General features: G+C 36.7%; 1 protein-coding gene across 3 annotated transcripts in view; it reads left to right on the forward strand.

Annotated features, from left to right (window-relative positions):
- DIAPH3 (diaphanous related formin 3) overlaps window positions 1–8,753 on the forward strand; it is a 247,857-nt gene extending 239,104 nt beyond the window's left edge. For 2 of the 3 annotated variants that reach the window (XM_083849164.1, XM_083849165.1), the window contains one exon: window positions 5,637–8,753. In XM_083849164.1, coding sequence (XP_083705290.1) covers window positions 5,637–5,896 — 260 coding nt within the window. In that variant the 3' untranslated portion in view covers window positions 5,897–8,753. Of the gene's footprint in view, window positions 1–1,786; window positions 1,833–5,636 lie in introns of all 3 variants that reach the window. The other variant, XM_083849166.1, reaches the window with a different exon arrangement.
- Window positions 8,754–19,368: the final 10,615 nt, after the last annotated feature.

Genomic DNA, 19,368 nt, shown 5'->3' on the forward strand with positions numbered 1-19,368 from the left:
AAACATAAGCCATTATTGCCTGGTTTACCTCAGAAGAAGTCGTTCATATCTGAAAACTGTTTTGCTGTTTACCTCTTCAGCAACGTGCCAATGGGTGGTTAATAATTTATGGATGGTTAATACTTTGGTATAGGCAAGGGAATCCATCATGGATACCTCCAGACTAACTTTTCAAGGCTTTGACTTTATTTAGCTAGAGCATACAGGGGTGATGGGGGCATACATCAATCTCCTCGCAAAGCCCATTTTATGTGACCACGCTCTAAATACATAAGGTTTCATTGGCACATGCATGATGGTGCAGTCAGTATAATTCGTGGAAGATGGACGGCACTTCCAGACTGAGGCTGGACTGCTGAAAATATTCAGGCTTACAGGAGTGCTGTATAGTTGCATCCAAAATCAGCATATCGTGCTACTCTCTGGGGCATGTCCCCAGAATATCTTCTAGCAAAAGCAAGTCATGACTCATAATGTAAGAAATAATTTGCGTTGGTGGTAAGGTTGGTGCGTAAGTGTTGGCTGAAGAATATCTATCAGCATAGACATAGCTTCAGGAGTACAATGTGGTGTGTGGAGCACAGGCCGAACAGATAGGAAATAAGTCCGCTGGGTCTTTGAGCAATTTTCCCTGTTAACTTGGTAAAAGATGTAATGAGACTGTAACTGCAATTGTTCTTGCCTATATTATGATTTCATCATGCCCCACATTGAGATGTATGACTGTAATACAAGCTTATAATGCCATGTAATGTCATTCTCCTTATTGTATTTACAAATTTATTTTTCAATCAGTGTACAAGTATTTACATAAAAAGCAAGTTTGTCCTTAGCATTAAGACTTTTATTGAGAAACTATGCAATGAAATAAAGCTTTTCAAAGTACTTTTTTATTTTAAATATTTATTAGTGGCTTTAAAAAAATCCATATCTCTACTTCAGTAAGTCTCTTGCAATCATTTTTTTCACTATTAAAGGTAATATACAACAGCATTAGGCAGGATTTTAAAATCTCCAACTGATCATATTTTGTTTCCCCAGGTTCACAGCAGGCAGGTCTCATATTACTGATTTCTTTTGTTCACATACTATTACACAATTTCCTTTTTCTGAATATAAAGTATGCAGCCTTTAATAGATTATAAGCATATTATTATAAGTCGTTCTATGCTAGGACACCATTTAAACTAAGGAAAGCTATTAAGCACAATTTTCTGTCAACTGAATTTCATGAGCATTGCTGTTAATCAAAGTAATTTTAAAAGACTTGCATCGAGATGATAGTAGCTTTAGCTTTTTGGCTCTGGGTTATGTGAATATGATTTTGAAATGTTTTTGATTAACAGCAATGTTCAGGAAATTCATATCTGGGAAAACTGAATTTTAATAGGTCTGAAGATGTCAAGGACCTACAATAGAATTTAAATGTCATACAATCTGAACACTGAGACTTCAGTAGTGTACAATGCAAGCTCTGCCTAATCCATGCCTGGAAGCATTTAGTAGTGGTAAAGTCAAAACTGTTATGGGTAAATGTTTTCTCGCTCCAGCCTTTAGAAACCTTAACTCTGAAATCAAAGGTTTTGTTTCTTTTATTTTCATCTGCATAGTGATTGTTATAATACAGGTGAATGACAGTTTTTGATTGCTAAGAGTGACCAAACATTAGAAACTTTAGTCTTACGGATACCAACTACTTCCAATGTATACAGCAAATTAATAAATTCTGTCCTTATCCAGTGATTTTTAATGTCTGCTTTCTTTTTTGTCTTGCTGCTGCATGAAGGTACACCTCGCTACAGTAGGTGGACAAGTAGTGCATCTCCAGCAATGTAAGCTTTCTTATTAACAAGACTTCACGTAGAAGTACCTCTCCATAAGCAGTTTTCTTTTAACTGTATATAACATTATTCTTTTCTATTAACATTGTATTTGAACCAAGATATATAATGTGTAAATATATTTATTTTATTCTGTGAGTTGATTCAAATATAGTTCCAAAATATAGTTTCAAATATAGTCTTTGTTTCAAATAAAAGCAAAAGCTAATAAATGTCCATAGTGTAATGGTTCAAAGTATTTTAGAAAAAGTCTGTTATTTCTGCCTGGTTTATGGATCTTCTGGGGGTACCCTTGTTATAGAGAGGAAAGTATTAAAATGGTGGCCCAATGTGACTAAGCCATTTCCTTGCTCTTGCAGACAGACATATAAAAAATATTCTCTTCAGAAACAGATGGAATTGCTCCTTATAACTGGTTATATATTTTTTTGCTCTCACTTTATTATATGTGCATTCCAGAACTTCCTTAGTCTGATGGTTCAAAATATTCAGGTCTCTAACGGAAATATTGTAATAGTTATTTGTTCTTGTGCTCACTTTATCAGTTAATTTTGATTTGGGGCCTTTCCTGAAAGTAAATAACAATATTCTTCCTAGCCTTTATCACACTAAAGTAAACAAGCTCTTCTACTGTCCTGATCCAGGTTACATGCTGAACTGCAGCAGATCGTAGCCTTGTAGTTTTTAACTCACTGTCATGGTTTCAGTCACTCTCACATGTATGGTGCTTTGGCTTTTTTAAACCACCCATCAGTTGTAGGCTGAAAATGCACTTTTGTTCCTGTAGCATAGGATTTGAGGAAGCTGTGGTAGAAGCTTCCTTTCAAAGAAATGACTTTGGAATGGATGAGATACCAAATCACTAACACATGAAAGCTTTGAATTAGTGTGTGAAACAGTACAGGTTGTTACAGAGTTTGGGGTTAACACAAATTAATTTCTGTTGTATTAAAATAAACCACTGACAGGGTAGAAAATATTATTTCTTATTAATTAGTGAGAGTTTCTCCTTTTCTTCTTACTAGTATCTAACTAGTTTTAAACTTTGACTTAAATGTCAGTGATCCTTCATTCTACTACAAAAAATACCACCAGAAACATATATACCTCAAGTATTGCAGCAGTTCATTTTTTACATGCATATTTAACAAAGTGAAATGTAGGACTGTGAGTAAGTATGTATGCTTTCTGAGACAGGCCCAGCAAAGTTCAGTGTTTCTGAATAGGAATCATAACAGGCAATTTAATAAGCTGGGAATTGCCTACAGCCAAATCTGCTACTACTGGACATACAATAGCATAGCAATATGGACAAGCATAGGCATAGCAAAATGGCATATGAAAGACATACAATAGGCATAGCAAAATGGACATGCATAGACATAGAAGGTATATCAGTGCTATATAGAAAAACCCTCCTTGACTGAAAGAACGTATAGGGAAAAGATGCCACCTGATTTAGGAAGCATCAGAAATAACAACTTTAAGATGATAGAACAAGATTCAGAGAAAATCTTTTTCTTTTTTTTTCTGTTTTTTTTCAATTGACACTAGTCCTGCAATATTTTTTGTAACATGGCTGAAACCAAAATGTTCTCATTTCTTAGGAAGTGTGTTAATCACTAGAGTATCATGTATTAAGAAAATGAAAATGTGATTATTTCGATGAATTATGGCTTCTTCACTGCACAGGAGTTACAACAAGTGAAGTGAGGACTACTCACATAAACTGGCTGGTGTTTAAAGCACTTTCCTAATGCTGTTTCCTGTTGTTGCAGGACCCCTCAAACAGAAAGCAAGGACTCTGGTCTTTCAAGTTGACTCTGTTAACTAGTCTATGCCTAGAAAGTCATGATTATCAGTGACATTGCTCCAATTTTTATGGGAAAAAAATGAAAAAAGAAAAATCTATACTGAGCTTTATTCATTCACTTACCCCCACACAAGAATTCTAGATTGTAAGCAGCAAGTTATGGAAGACATCTTTCTGCAAGGTTGAATCAGAGTTTCAAAGTGGGATGAGACTGGGGATAGATCCTAATATCTACTATTTCTTAATATCTAACCTGAAGCAGCTTCCTGCTTAGACTATTTGCTGTTCTAAGTCACTCTAAGGCATGGTATGAGAAACTGGGGAAAATATTGGTGGATTTTACTTTGAAGCCTCCATGCTAAATGTTCACTTCATCTTTTATTCAGTGTAGTTCATCATACTTAGTTGATCCTTGTGCTTGACTATTTTGTGGTGAAGATTCCTCTGAACTGCAAAGTGGTCACATTTTGGTACATGGTACACATCTGCACTTGATCTCTGATTATGAGGATTTTTTCTTCTGGTTTAAAATGTATTGATTTTCAAAACTCCAAGAGTTCTTCCCACTACCCACTAGGTTGTCTTCAACAGAGTGCAAACTAAAAGGGCTACGATGCAGCTAGTATTTTGTATATTAACACAGGTAGCATGAATTTATCAATCTGCAAATATGTGTTCAGAATCAATAAATGTAAACATTTAAATGGAATGGGATATTTAAATTATATATGTTGGGTTTATTATGTGTGATTATAAAGATGTATTCATCTCCAATCTTTGGCCTTCTGTGATTCAGAAAAACTGAAATGTATGCTGCTGCATCTTCAGGGTCAAATTATTTTTCAATATATATAAAAAATAAAAGGTCATTCAGCTAAGTGAAGAAAATCTGTTATTATCAAATTTTAATTAAGAATTGTTTATCTGATTTAGAAGATGATAGAAAGAAGGTATTATTTTCTTCCACTTTCCAAAAGGTGATTGTACTTGTAAAATTTGCTGAGATTGTCCAAGAAAGTGTGTAAAATCCTCATCCATCACCAAGAGCCCCTGGTCAGGGAATGACAGTGCAGTAAATATCTTCAGCAGCTGCCTTTTAATGTACAAGCTGTTTTCGGTAGGAATTTTCAGCTCTCACATAAAACACACTGTCATGAGTGACTGCCTGTGCTCCAAAGTCATTACTATTGGGATGATGGAACATCTTTCAGCGAATAACCAAAAAACTTTAAATGTCATGTCAAGTTTGTTGAAGCCATTTTCAAGCCTTGTTCAAGGTTACATGAATATTGAGTATGCCTGTTTTTAAAGAGTTGGAGATCTATGAGAGGGACCTCTCAGGTGCTGGTATAGAGAACAGCCACTTGATTTGGCGTTGGGTGGGGGGAAGCAATCTGTCTGTTAATGCATGTCAACCCACCAAAGCTCCCAAATCTTAACTGGGTGCATCTCCTTGAGGCAGTTAATACCAGAGATGTTTAGCAAAAAGTAGCAAGTTATGCAAATTCTTAAAATTACTTAGCTGCCTAAAAGATCACAAAGGAAAGAAAAATTATTACAATGGATAAATGAATTGAAATAGATTTTTTAAATATTTTAAAATTTGATCAATTAAAATATATATATAGGAAATGTAATTAACTAGATAAAAATTTGGAAGTCATTGTGAAGTGCTGGGTATTCTGTTTTCTCTTTGACTCCAGTGAGAAAGAAGGCTCTTCAGGCTCTGTTCTTGATTTCATGGGGAATATGGATGCTAATCTAACAAAGTCATGTAAAGTCTGTATCATTTCTAGGGGACCAAGCCCACTACTTTTGAAGTGATAAGATGTTTTCTTGCCTCTTTGGCCATCATTAGTCCTTCTAATGCATCATCTGCATAGATGTAAAATTTTGTCTGATCAAGAGGTGGTTTTGTTACAAAGTATTGAAACTGAGTATTTTAATATTGAAATTAAGTTTGTTTGTTCTATCTTCTACAGAGAACCAGAAAGCACAGCCAGAGAAGTCATGTTCACACCACAGTATCAGTTTAAAATCAACAAGAAGCCCAGTCAACAAAGAAGTTACTTATGACGTGGAAACAAGTTCTTCTATGGCACGGAGCAAGGCTGTTGGGAGAAAGGAAGCCTGTAATGGAGAAGGCAACAAAGAAAAGAAAACAGAGCGTATTGGGTCTCCTTCTAAGGGAGAAGCCATTCCAGAAGTAGAAGCTCTCCTGGCAAGACTGCGAGCACTATAGAGTAATCATATAAAGGATTAAATCAAAGCTTAAAAACAAGCTATAATAGTGTATCTCTTCAAGATACACTAATTTTCCATTATTGACATCACATACTTTTGAGTTCCAAACTTCCGTAGGTATTAATACTCTACTTCTAAACTTTTTGCAAGACTCCACAAAATGATACTGTAGTTTTGCTTAACTTCAAGAAGATTTTCATTATATATTTCACCGTTTTTTATTCCAAGACACAGTCCTTTTAGTCAACAGGCTGCTGACCACATGTTTTGAGAGCTTCTCAGAATAGAAGTAGAGTATCTTTTAAATATTGTTAGATCGTCATACCTGGGAATAAGGGTCAATAAATAACAGGAAAGTCAGTCTTATATTTTCCACTACACTTTTATTCTGAAGAGATTTTATCATCTAAGAAGTATTATTCTAGCATCATTTGTGATTATAATAATGAGAAATGTATATCATATAAATTTCTCAGCCATGTTCTAGTTTGAGTTCATCAAAGAGTACCAAAGCTTGCTTAATTATATATGCATTTACAAAAGGGAAATCCATGGACAGTAAACAAAGAATCTATGCAAATAATATACTTTACGTGTGAATAATATATCACGTCTATTAAGCTTAGTTATAATGATTATATCAAGATAATATATATGATTTCTATGAATGCAATGTTTTGCAGTTGTGTCCATAGTGGGCAAAAGGTCTTTCTTCACAGTTATTTACGAATGTAATTTTTTATCTTTTCACATGTGAGTGAGGTAACATGTTTCTATAAAAGGAACATATAATGGGAAAGGTTTTTACAAGTGTTTTTTTCACAAACTCATTTTCCAGTAGCCCATAAAGTCTTATTTGCTGGCACAAGAGGAAACTTGCACATAATTGCTTCTCTTTTATCGCACTGTCATTGTACATTCTTACATGTTCGCTATCATATTTATTAATTGCACATCATAAAGAATTGCTACCTATGTTACCAAGTGGGAAGATACTATTAGTATCTTTGCTCCATTATTTAAAGCTTCCTTATTATAAGAGTGTATTAGGTATCTAATATCTTTCTACTAAATTACTCTATTTTTCTTTACAAAATGCTGAAAAATATGTCTTTCAATAAGAGTCAGTTACATGAAACCAGTGTTTCAATGCTTCAGTGCTTTTTATATCCTTGTTTAAGTTGCCTTCTTACTTTCTGCACTAAACATTAATAAAGTTAATTAGAACTCTGAAATTGGGCCTGTTTATACATACTGCATGGAGTGTTTTTCATCCATCATAGGAATCAATCTCATGTTTCTGGGGCTGTTGTAACTGCCATTACACACTCTAATAACATTTCCAGCATTTGCTTAAAAAAATAGGAAGTATGAACAGAAGTCAGGGAAAGATGCAGAGGAATCCTACTAGACAGTAATTTCTTCAGCTCTACTTAAAAAAAAAAAAAAGGCAAAGCTGCCATATGAGGCTGCCTTTGGTGCCTTTTAGTGGGTGAGTAGCAACTGCTACTATCATAATAACTAGAGTGTGGGTCACATGTCCTCTCCAGTCACTACAGTAAAATGTAAGCAATCACTGTGTAATACAGCTATCACTAAAGTTCAACTAAGGTCTTCTGCAACTTGTCAACTGTTAAGACTTCCTACCCTTGCTTACAGGGTACCATACAAATTACTATCTACAAAGTACAGTATGCTTGACTAAATAAAGTTGTTTCTCAAACACAATGAAAATATATGTTGAAGAAAGAAAAAAAAGATTGCTGGAGGACATGCTAAAATGAAAAGGCTGGAAGTGGAGAACTGCCTCTGAAATATGAACATGATGACCTACTAAGTGAAGGTGGAAGTACAGATTCATTTTCCTAAACAGTTTCAGGAAGTTTGTTCATTTGAATTAGTGGGCAATAGAACACAGTAAAAAAATGACAGTTCAGGACACTACTGTGTGTATCAAGAAAATAAATTATAGGAAACTACCTACTGAAATTTTCAGTAGACAAAGTGTTTCTAGCAGCCTGGCATCTTCTGATTTTAAAATAAATATTTACATTTAAAATTATAGATCTTAAACCACGTTTTCGCACAGACTGAGAAGCTGTTAGAAATGTATTCCAGGGCTTTTAGTCCTTCTTAGCGTTGTGTTTCTGAATTAATCCTTTCAAGAAGCCATCAAGTTAATTCACAGTTTCCTTTGTATAACCAGAAGAATAAAAAAAGCCATACAAGTTTTCACAACCTATGCAAATATAATATGTAATTTTTCTGCTTCAGTATTTCTTTGTAACATCATAATTTGATGTATTCAGAGTTGAAGTACACAGTCCAGTTCAAGTGCACAGCAAGTTTTCTTTCTACATTTCATCTTTCTTTAACTTACCTTATAAGTAAACAAATAGGTCATTTTGAATATGAAAAATGCCTAAATTGCCTAATAAGTTCATGTAAAAATAACTTTGAGAATATTATGTCTGCATTCTATTACTATGCTTTTATGTTTTTATTAAAATGTAAAGCTCAGCTTCTAAATTGTATGGGGTAAATTGTTTTAATTCAATTTAAAAATTTATTCATTAATTCAATTTAAAATTTAAAGCTAATTAAAGTTTTAAAAAATGCGGGTAGACTTTTAATGCTGTGTGCTAGTTATTTTTAGTAAGACATTTTTAGTATCAGGTCTATTGCCTGAACTGTAGGACTGGACTATATACCACTTTTGCTAGCTATTGAAGAAGGTTTCACATTCAGTGAAAACCCCTCTGTTTCTGTAATTCACACCTGAAAATTAAATTCCTATAAAAAGAGCTTCCTGATATCTTCAAACATGACTGTTCAAATAAAAGCATTTGAAATAATCTTGTGAGGTACGTTCCACTGCTCGTTCTTTCCTTGATCGGCACACAGAAGGCACAGACAGCAATGGCTTTTCTTACCAGTGAAACTGTAAAGGTCTAATGTGATTGTGATACTTCACATTCATTTTGGATGACTTTTTATTTCACTCAGTAAAAGAATTTTGATTATTACATCATTTTTCAGCTTATATGCCATATTACTCATGGCAGTGGTCTAAATTCATATTTACATAATTCTAATGTTTTGACCTTCTCAAGATATTAATGTTTGCTATCAGTCTCCTCAAGCTGCTTGCAACCAAGCTTGACATCTGGCTTATGGACCGTAGGTAATATGCTAGTCCATGTGAATGCAGAAGGAAAAAATGATGGTAGCCACTTTATTACAAAATTGCACAATGGCATCAGGAGAGGGTAGCTGCCATGAGATGCAACACTGCTCTGAATTAAGCACATCATTAAAGAAGCTTGGCCTGGAACCTGAAATAATTGTAGTTACTTCTGGTTCTCTTACTTAGGGCAAGGCTACTGAAAAGACCACATGTTGAAAAATACCTCAGATGCAGCTGTTATAAACAGTTTTCCTCCAACACAATTTGCCTTGCTTTGCTCATCTGAAGCCACCTCATATGACCAATTCTCAGCCTGTCCCAGCCAAAATCAGACTTTCTCGACCCGAATGAGTTAATGCTGAGCAGCTTGAGGCAATACAGCCCTTTAGGCTTTTATAATAAAAGCTGAAAAAGACATTTGCTGCTAACTCTTCTTCCACATCCACTTTTAATGAACAAGAACAAATTATAATTTTCACACTAATCTTTCCAAGTCTTACAACACTTGGTAACTATAAAACAAATGGGCAAGAAGCAGGGGATGGTAAACCCTGAACTATGGCAGCTAAAACATTATAATAAGCAGTCAGGGTCAAGTGAAAGAGATCAGTGACAACGTTTTTGCTAGAACAAAATTAAGTGGTACTACACCAGTTTCTATTTTTTTTTTAATGTGATGTGTGGGTTTTTGCACCTGAACTAAAGGAGAAAAATAACTTCACTTGTAATTCTAAGTCTGAGGAACAGTTTCTCTAGTTTATGAAAAAAAAAAAAAGTCTTGTAGCTTTTATCAGTGCCAAGATTCCTACATGTAAGAAATTCTGAAATAACCATCTTGCATTAATTATGCAATAAATTAATCAATTTGATTTAAATTATTCTGGCACATGAAGCAAGCACAGTTTCTTCCTTTCCAAATATACTTTCTACATTGCACTATTTTGTGTTTTACCTGTAAGATCAGGGCTATACATCTCATTGTAAAAGCATGTCAAAAAAGCATTCTGGCCACCATAACACCACTGAAGAATAAACAAGAGGTGGTCCAGATACAATTTTTCTCTCCCTTCCAGTTACAGAGATAGCCATTAAGTTTGATACATTAGCTGAGTGCATTCTAAACCTCTCTGTACTTTTATTTCCTTCAGTACTGCAGCATTTTCTTTTTGTGATCCATGCAATGTCATACACTGAAGAATTACTAAGGGAAATATTTTCTGACAACATACCAAAAATACACCGAGCAGATGACTTGCATGCAATGTCAGTCTTATATACCATAGAGACATAACTGTTGAACAAAATCCAAGCAGAGGCAGATAAGGTATTTCACTCCACCAAAAGAAAATAGTTCCTTTCATCTAAATGAGCTTATTCCGCTATGGGTATTAGAATTGTATGTATTTCTGGAGGGTAATATACCTCTGTTTTTAAGTCTGTTATATTACCCAGAAAAATAAACTATGGAAAGACGGAAGTGAGGAGACCGAGGAGGAGAGTTGATTAATGTGCTGCCTGATTTCACTTCTGGGACCTGAAATTGCATCTAGTGCAGAATGAAGCAACTGGAGAAAAATAGTCTCATCTGACATCTTTAAAGGTCATGAAGGAAATGATGGTGGGCGATCCAGAGTTGGTATGGCCACAGGTGTCTTGTCTATTCGAAGACATATATCAGAATATCCTCAGAATAGCAATGCTGTGGGGCTGCTAGTTCACAAAGCTCTCAAATGAATAAAAGGAAGGAAAAGTCTGACAACGATAAATATGAGGAGTCCCCAAAAAACTAAGAATATTTTCATAAATCCAAGGGTCAGACTGGCTCCCATTCACTTCAACAGGTAAAGGAAGAGTGTGAGGAGTCAGATGAGTCCACATAATTGTAATATCTCCACTCTGTCATACTGGGCTGGGCTGTTCTTGGTAGCTATGGTGGCTGACATAGAGAAGGCGACACAGAAGGCAGTATGTCCTCATAGCATTTCAGACTGTGGAGAAAGCCACAAGGGCCATGGTCAACAAATATGGGCTCATATCATGAGATCATAATAATTAAAAACAAAACAAAACAAACAAAAAAACAGTTCTACAGACACAAATTAAGTACAATAAAAAAGACTGTCTTCCAAAATCTAAAGATGTCAAAATTGCAACAGAAGGTGTGCAAAGAAAACTTAGGAAAAAAAAAAAATAAAAAAATATTAAAAAAAAAAAAAAAGAACAGAAAATGGGAGAGAAAATATAGGAAGTATGTCATCCCTAATCATTTCACTAAGCCTGATGACTCCATACAAGCTATGCATTCAGAAGGAGCTTTAATTCTCATTATTTAGGCTTCTTTGTTATGTACTGTTCAGCCTGTAGCTGAAATTTTCAGTCCAAAGCAAGCCATAACATTTGCAGTCTATAACCATTAGTAAAAAAAAAAAAAAAAAAAAACACTTTTGTAAAAGCTCTGCTTAATTTGTTGCATTTTAATGTGATTGTTGTACATAGTTGAAAACATGCAGTGCAACAAGACTTTCCATCAAGTAAGACAGAAATGGCAATTATGCTATCTATTGAAAGGATTTTTTTGCTAATGACTTGTATTTTCTGCTAATGGATTGGAAAGAAAAGCCGTGAAGTCCAACAAGTCACCTTGATGTATGCAACGTAATGCAAGACTCACCAATTTTGCACAGAACTTCTTTGGTAATGAATCCTGAAGCACAACCTATCAACATTTCTCCTGAAAGACAGCCACTGAGGTAGACAAACCACAGTCAGTGGTTTGAAACAAAAAATGGGATAAGAGCTTTCCACCCCTTTAAAAGTGGAAACAATTATGCCGATTTTATCTACAAGGTGACTGAGCAGTGCCTTAAAAATGCTTAGACAGCAGGAAAAAAAAAAAAAAAACATCCCACTATCCCACTGCATAGTTGGTGGCATCTCACCATTTTCTGCTACAACATCATGGTAAGATGGTAAGATACCTGGAGTAATATAGAATCATAGAATCATTAAGGTTGGAAAAGACCTCCAAGATTATCTGGTTCAACCATCTCCCTGCCACCGATGTCACCCACTAAAACATGTCCCTAAACACCACGTCCGACCTTTTCTTGAACACCCCCAGGGACGATGATGCCACCACTTCCCTGGGCAACCTGTTCCAATGCCTGACTACTTTCTGAGAAGAAATGTCTTCGCATTTCCAACCTAAACCTACCTTCATATCTATCCTTGAATCGACCAACATTGTGGAGAATCGGATGAAATAGTAACTCAAGTAGTAAGAGATTTTTTGTCACTTGAGGTGTAACAGGTTCTGACCTGCAAACCCACAGTACAGAAACCACACTGCTGAAACCACAGGATGGCAGGGGAGAAGAGCCAGCTTTCTCCCTGTCTGCTCTGCAGGGAACATGGGGGCACTCTGGTCCACAAAGAACAGAATGAGCTCACATTAACTTTGGCTCCAGAATACAATTTTCTACTTCTTGATTACTAAATCCCCAAAGAAGGATCAGAAGTTTTTATTTTTCTCAGAAGGACTGCAGTACAGTAAATCTTTCTACAAACTAATAAACAGTTTAAATTCAATAGCAGCTAGGTAGAGCATCAAAATCAGCAGGCAAGAACAAATTAAGCCCTTCCTGAGAACGGCTGTGCAGGATCATTGCATCCCTTCCCTTACCAATGCCTTTAATACTAAATACACAAATCTATATTAAAATAAATTTAGAATTGCTTTTAATTAGATAAAGCTAAGAAGATTCAGCTGTGCCTTTTACTAGGATGCTTTGATTAGCACAGTTTCAGCACCTTGTCTCAAAGAATTAACCTGTCCCATTTTTCAACTGAGAGCAGAAGTCCAATATATGAACACAGATGGCCAAAGTAAGGGCCTAATCCTATGAGGTCCCTTGCATGTCCTCACAAGTACTCATCATACTCAAATTGCACAAAAACATTCAGAGCACAGGGTTCCTATAGCCTTTCAGGATCATGCCCTAATGAATAAAATATACAAAGGTGACTTGAGTAAAATCCTCTCCAATGTGCTGACAAAGGTAAAATAAAATATTCCTCTTAGGACATTTTTCTGGCAGAACAACTTGACCCCTGGACGACTGGCCTTGAGAAAGGAATGGGTAATGCTCCAATGAACCAATTCATCCAACTGATTTTGGGGCAGGTTTGTTTGCCAAATGATTGGCATGTTGCACAGGTCACCAGAAGAAAATAAAAATTGTCCATATATGCAGTAGATGTAAAATATCAGAGGAGTGTATAATACCTTTTTAACTTCAAGAAAATTGCAGGCAAACTGTACCGTTAATTGTTACGTTTTTATTTCTAAATGATGATCATTTTCCAAGCATAGATTTTTTTATTTTATTTTTTTTTTACAAATGTCCCTCATGCTGTACATCAGGCAGTACCCCAGAAATTCAGCTTTGTCCTTGCTCGTTGATGAAATTTTACTATTATGTGGTAATTGCTGTGCCCTGAACTCTTATCCCCCCTGCAGATTTAATGTTCCTCCAAAGGGAATGGTTCTTCTTAAAGTGGTATTATTTTATCCTTACAATGTAGCTCTCTAAACTTGCCTTTTGCCCCCTTGTTCTTAGACTTTAAAAGGAGACTATAGCAATCTGATACAGCACCTACTGAGAAGAAATCAAAGGCTCTTGTTGACTTCAGTGGCTGCTAGAGACAGCTCCTAAATGGGATGACTCAAAGTGCTGCTCTAGCCTGGAGGCAGCTATACAGATGGTATTGTGGGGCTTTATTGTCTCATTGCTCCAGGCTCCAATCTGTGCAGTTTGTAAGTATAATTATTATTTTCTAGTTGCCAGCCCAATAAATATGATGCTGAACAGGCGAATTGAATTCTGCCTGCGTGAAATTTTAAGCAGCAAAAATAATCCTACAATCAGTATTCACATAACACCCAGTGTTGCCGTAACACCATTTTTTCAAGGAAAGGAAAGACAGGCTATCAAGCAAGAGTGAGAATGGGTCTTGGGTACAGTTCCCATTTTCCTTACAAGATCCACAGCCATTAAGTCCACTCAACAGGTGAAGACGTGGTCTACAGGCAGCATTTCTGATAGTGGCTGAACCAGCTGCGGGAAAAAGAAATGTGCAAGCCATTTTGAAGGCCACTGTCCCAGAACACATGGTCTCCATATTGCCTGTTGTGTTATGCTACAGAGATAATCCTACAGATTGTGCGGGAGTGGGTTGGCATGGGTCAAACTTGTGTCAGGTTCAGTTTAACAATTATGCAGTATTGGTGACTGAGGGCCAATACCTCGGCCCATGCCATGACCCTCTTTAGAGTATTATTACAGGCAGAGATTTTGTGTACTTGAAATCCCCATTCTGACACATTCTAGCTTTCTTCTAAAAACAAAGTACATTAGCACACATCCTCTGTCCATCCAGCACTAGTTTGGGCAGGGATTACTGACTAGAAGTAAGAAATCTCTGAGTGAAATTTTCTCAGTGATGCTGAGGTTAGTCGTGCTGAACAGAGCTAACTCCTACCCTTAACATATGCCAAGTTATAAGAGCATGGTGCAGTATGTAACCTTACTAAGAAACCTATCAAGTTTGTTTGCATAAAGTAATCACCACCAGTGTTTTGTGCATATGGTCACCATTAACAAGTGAAAGAAAGTTAATCCTGGTAAAGTTAAATTAACATGAAATGCCTGACTTATCTCATTCACAGTTATTTGACAGTGGCATATGCTCCTGCTTTACACATGAAAGCTTAATTATAATATTTCAGGTGGAAAAGCAGCTAATTATATAAAAATGAGGCCCAGAAGTACATGGTATGACACATTTCTCTGCTTTCCTAGGAGATGTCATGCATGAAAGAAGATGCTGACAGCGTTGGACTAGGGGCTTCAGAAGGGCACTACCACTGAAATCCAGGGGCCCTGCACACAATCAAGCTATGATGGAGTGCAAAATGCATTTTATACAAATTGTTCTTTCTAACAACATAAGTGAAAGGAAAGTTATTTTTGCCTAGAACAATACACAGTCTCTTGTGTGGGATTCATCTTACCTAACTTCAGATGATTTTGATAAAGCCTCCAACTGAGATTATCATTCATCCTGGCGTTCCTTTATTACTCATCCTGGCTTTCCTCCTATATAGAACAGGCCAATTTGAACTCTTTCAACTGAGTACATAAGGAAGAGAGAAATGAGTTTGCACCCATGCCTATTTCCCTCCTCTGACTAGAAAGCGAGCCTGAGGGGACCAGTTCAGAAGTGAGTGGATGAATCTGAACGTTTACAAATGATCAGAGAGACCAGTGAGCTACCTAAATCTAGAATAAAAGGGACGATGGAGCCCCTGCTCAGCATTCTGTCATGAACTTCATGTGCTTTATTCTTCCTTGCCAAGCTTAAAACAGAAGCCATCTTGACAGCTCTCAAAAGGAGGAGGTGAAGCGAGTCCTCTTGCTAGCAAACTGTGTTCTTGAATGGCATTAGCACAACTTTTTTTCCTTCCAGAACCTAAAAAATACCTGGACAATTTTCTTCCCCAGGACCCTTCCTTCTGCCTTGCAGTTAACTGTAAGCTGGACATACAGTCCAGCTGAAGTCCAAACCACAATCCAACAGGGTGCACATTTTCATCAGGAGTTTAACACTGTGATGTTGTCTATTGTCTCATGGATTTTCTTCTCAGCTTAGCACTTGAAATTAAATACCCACCTTTGACCCAGCCACCAGCATTCAGTCATTAAGCCTATGGCAAAACAATGATTCACTGAAAAACAATCCAGCAACAAAGCAGCAGGCACTGCAGCTTGAGGAAACAGCAGCACAAACTTTGAAGCAATCGCATAGCAAGGAAGTGTGTGCTTTCTGTCCCTTGAATCAACCTTTGTCTTGTACAACAGCTATTCAGGGCATGGATTATATTGAAAATAAACAACTTCTGCAAATTTCTCAGCTTTATGCCTTCATGCAGTCACCTATAAAACCTGTTTGCCCTCTCATATTCTACCACTATGAAAATTCTCTCAAAAAATAATATATATAAAATGTACAACACAAAGCTGTATTTTCACATCAGGCTTTTGATGACAAGAACAGCTACTCGAACTTCACCTTGAAGGACTGTAGTATGACTTTAAGTTCTTTATAAAACTAAAAAGAAGATATTACTTAAGTGTTACATAGCAGTGTGCTCACTATCTGTGTTTTTTTTTTAGAGACTTTATCTCAGAAAACTCCATTAAAAAAAAAAAAAAGAAAGGAAGAAAAAAAAACAGGAAAAATTACTTTAGCTTGCAAAAACAAGGACATTTCAGAATGCTGACCTCCCAGTTTCACTTTTATCTCACCTAATTGTATCTGCATGCAGAACTGCTTAATCCCCTGCCACAGTATTCCAAAATGCTTCATAGATCATAGGTGCAGCAATACGCTGAAAGCCTCTGGCTCTGTGGCAGATTTGCACTGTCTCACAAAAAGCAAAGGGGAATTGTCTAGTGTCATGTTCCAAAAGGCTGAAGAGTGCCACTTTTGCACAGAGGACTTCTAAAAAGCATAGCTGTTACCAGATATCAAAATACCTAATCTACTCCCCCCCCCCCCTTTTTTTTTTTAATAATAATAATGCAGAAAGTGAAATGCACAATCCTCCAAGATGCTGCAGACACATGGCATCAGGACAAAAAGCAATGAGGTTTTATTCCAAAGCAAAGAGCTTTGTACCGCTGAAGGCAGACAAACATTTATTCCAGCAGCTTACAAAAAAAAAAAAAAAAAAAAAAAAAGCATGAGATTTCCAGAGATAACTGGAATACAGTTAAGAGAATACAGCAACAAGAAACCATCCCTGATCCCTGAAGGGGAATGCAGGGACTTACCTGTGTCTAGCACACTGCTTATCCCACTGTGGGAAGAGCTACAAATGCAAACAATTCAATTCTGTAAACATGTGTAGCACCCAGCTGATCTCTCTTTATGCTATTTGTCCAGTCATGCAAAAATCTCTTGTACACAATACCATTTGGCAAGGAACTCAGCCCATTTACTCTCCCACTCCATCTCCTTTTATTTATTTTGAACTTCACTCCTACCAGCTCCATGTGCTGGCCTTAATTCTTGTGCTGCAGGTATTGCTCCCACCTCACTGGCAGTTTAAGAAGAGTCACACACTCCAAAGGTTCAGCAATTCATCATCATTTCCAGAGAGAAGCAAAAGAGCGGTGGTGGTGATTGCTGACTCTTTCCTAAGGGCAACGGAGGAACATATCTGTCAACCAGACATGACATCCAGTGAAAGTTAGCACCAACTGCTACCCTATGCTGCTCATCCATATGGCATTAATAATACTGACAGGAATGACCATTGCAGACCAAGAGTCACTACAAGGAACTAGAGCATGGGTGGAAAAACTTGCAAGTGCCAATTCTCCCTAACAAGAATCATATTTCAGGTAAAAAACAGAGCAGGCTTTTGGAGGTGGCACTGGAGTACTGACTTTCTCGTCTGCGGGCTGTTGTTCATTGTGTGGTTGGGAAAGGATTAAGTCCACATTATCAATGTATTTGCATTTAATAAAGAGGCTAGTGAAAGGGGAAAAAGAAAGAGAGTTACACTATAAACAGACTACCCTAAAAAACATGTGGAGATTGAGGTACTCACGTAGGGTCCACAGAGGAGGACGCTAAAGCAGTCACCAGAACAATTCAGTTATTGTAACCTAACACACATAAAGAGGAGAAGATGGAAGGCTAGATACATGATAACTAAATTGGCACACTAGATAACAGAACTGGAGTAAAACAAACTAGGAGAAGTATAATAACAAAAGAAAATAATAGAGTTATAGAGAATAGACACACCAATAAATTCAGAGATTTGGATGGTAAAGCCATCTGGGGATGAGATTCAAAGGCAATGGAAGAAAAGGATGGCATCCCTCCCCTGCAACACCCCCCCCCCCCCCCCAAATGCACCATCCAATCAAACAAAAAAAACCCACCACCACCACCAAATAAAATTAACAAACCATGGGGATAAGTACAAATGTGCAGAGTGAAAGTTAATGTATGCTGACAGATGCAAATATAAGCAAGTTGGATTTGAGAGCCAGAAAGATTTCACAATGAGGCTTCTCAGGACAGAAAGAAAAACAGTTAAAGCACAAGAAAGAAAGAAAGTGATGCAACGTGGGATTCAGCTGGCAGTTAGAAATAAATCAGTTTCTCAGAATACTGGTATTAACACAAATATTAAGAAAAGCATTGGTCTGATTTTCAATAGAAAAAAATAGAAAAAATAGTTATTAAAAGACAACTACAGGAAAGCTCTTTAATATCTTTCTTGCATGCCTTCAGTAAAAAGAGAAAGTGTGATCAAATGGCTGTCACAGTTCGTATATGCAAGTAAGGGACAAGACTTTATTTTTGAACAGAGAAACATGGACTAGAGAGCCTTAAAGGCACAAAGAAGTTAAAAACATTCCAATCAGCTGGGTCTCTGGAAGTTCATTCCAGTTCACTCAGTGATCATCCTTGGCAGTTCTTAAGGGTTCAGGAGGTACAAAGAGACTGGAAAGCAGTAAATATGGTGCCCCTCCCCCCCCCCCCCCCCCAAAAAAAAAGCCACAGAACAATAGCTTAAAATGTTATGCACTCTGGTATCAATATGGATTTTCACCATATATTCCTTTTCAGAGGAAGACATACACTACACAAAACCAGTCCCAAATAGTTACAAAGCTGATTACAAGAACGTATTCCATAGTAGGCAGAAATAACCTGTAGCACAAATAGGAATGAGAAACAATTGTAAGTAATGACAGAAAAAAAAATGAGGATTTTTGTAAAACTGAAGCAGTCTCAAAAAAAAAAAAAGTTACCATCATACTGAGGCTTATAGATTCTTGTACAGCATGATAAATCCCCAAAGTAATCAAGACTTTTTAGTCAGCCTTGGTAGAACATCCTTGGAGAGCTGTGGCCAGGTTTTGGGCACTGGTAATAAATGATAAATGATAATTTAATAGTAAATGATTCAGACAAACCCTGAGAAAAGCAAGGAGAGCAATCAGACATTTAGAAAACCTGTCTGAGAAGGAAAGACTGAAAGATTTGGGGTTGCTTACCTAGACAAAAATGAGGAGGGATACAAAATAACGTAGAGGAAAGGAGCACAAAGAGAAGGGGAGTAATCTGTTTTTGATGTATATGGTGGTCATTATGAAAGTCACAGACTTAAAGCGAAGTGACAAAGATTTAAGACAGAC

This window comes from Anser anser (genome assembly GCF_964211835.1).
Source record: "Anser anser genome assembly, chromosome: 1".
Classification (NCBI taxonomy): Eukaryota; Metazoa; Chordata; class Aves; order Anseriformes; family Anatidae; genus Anser; species Anser anser.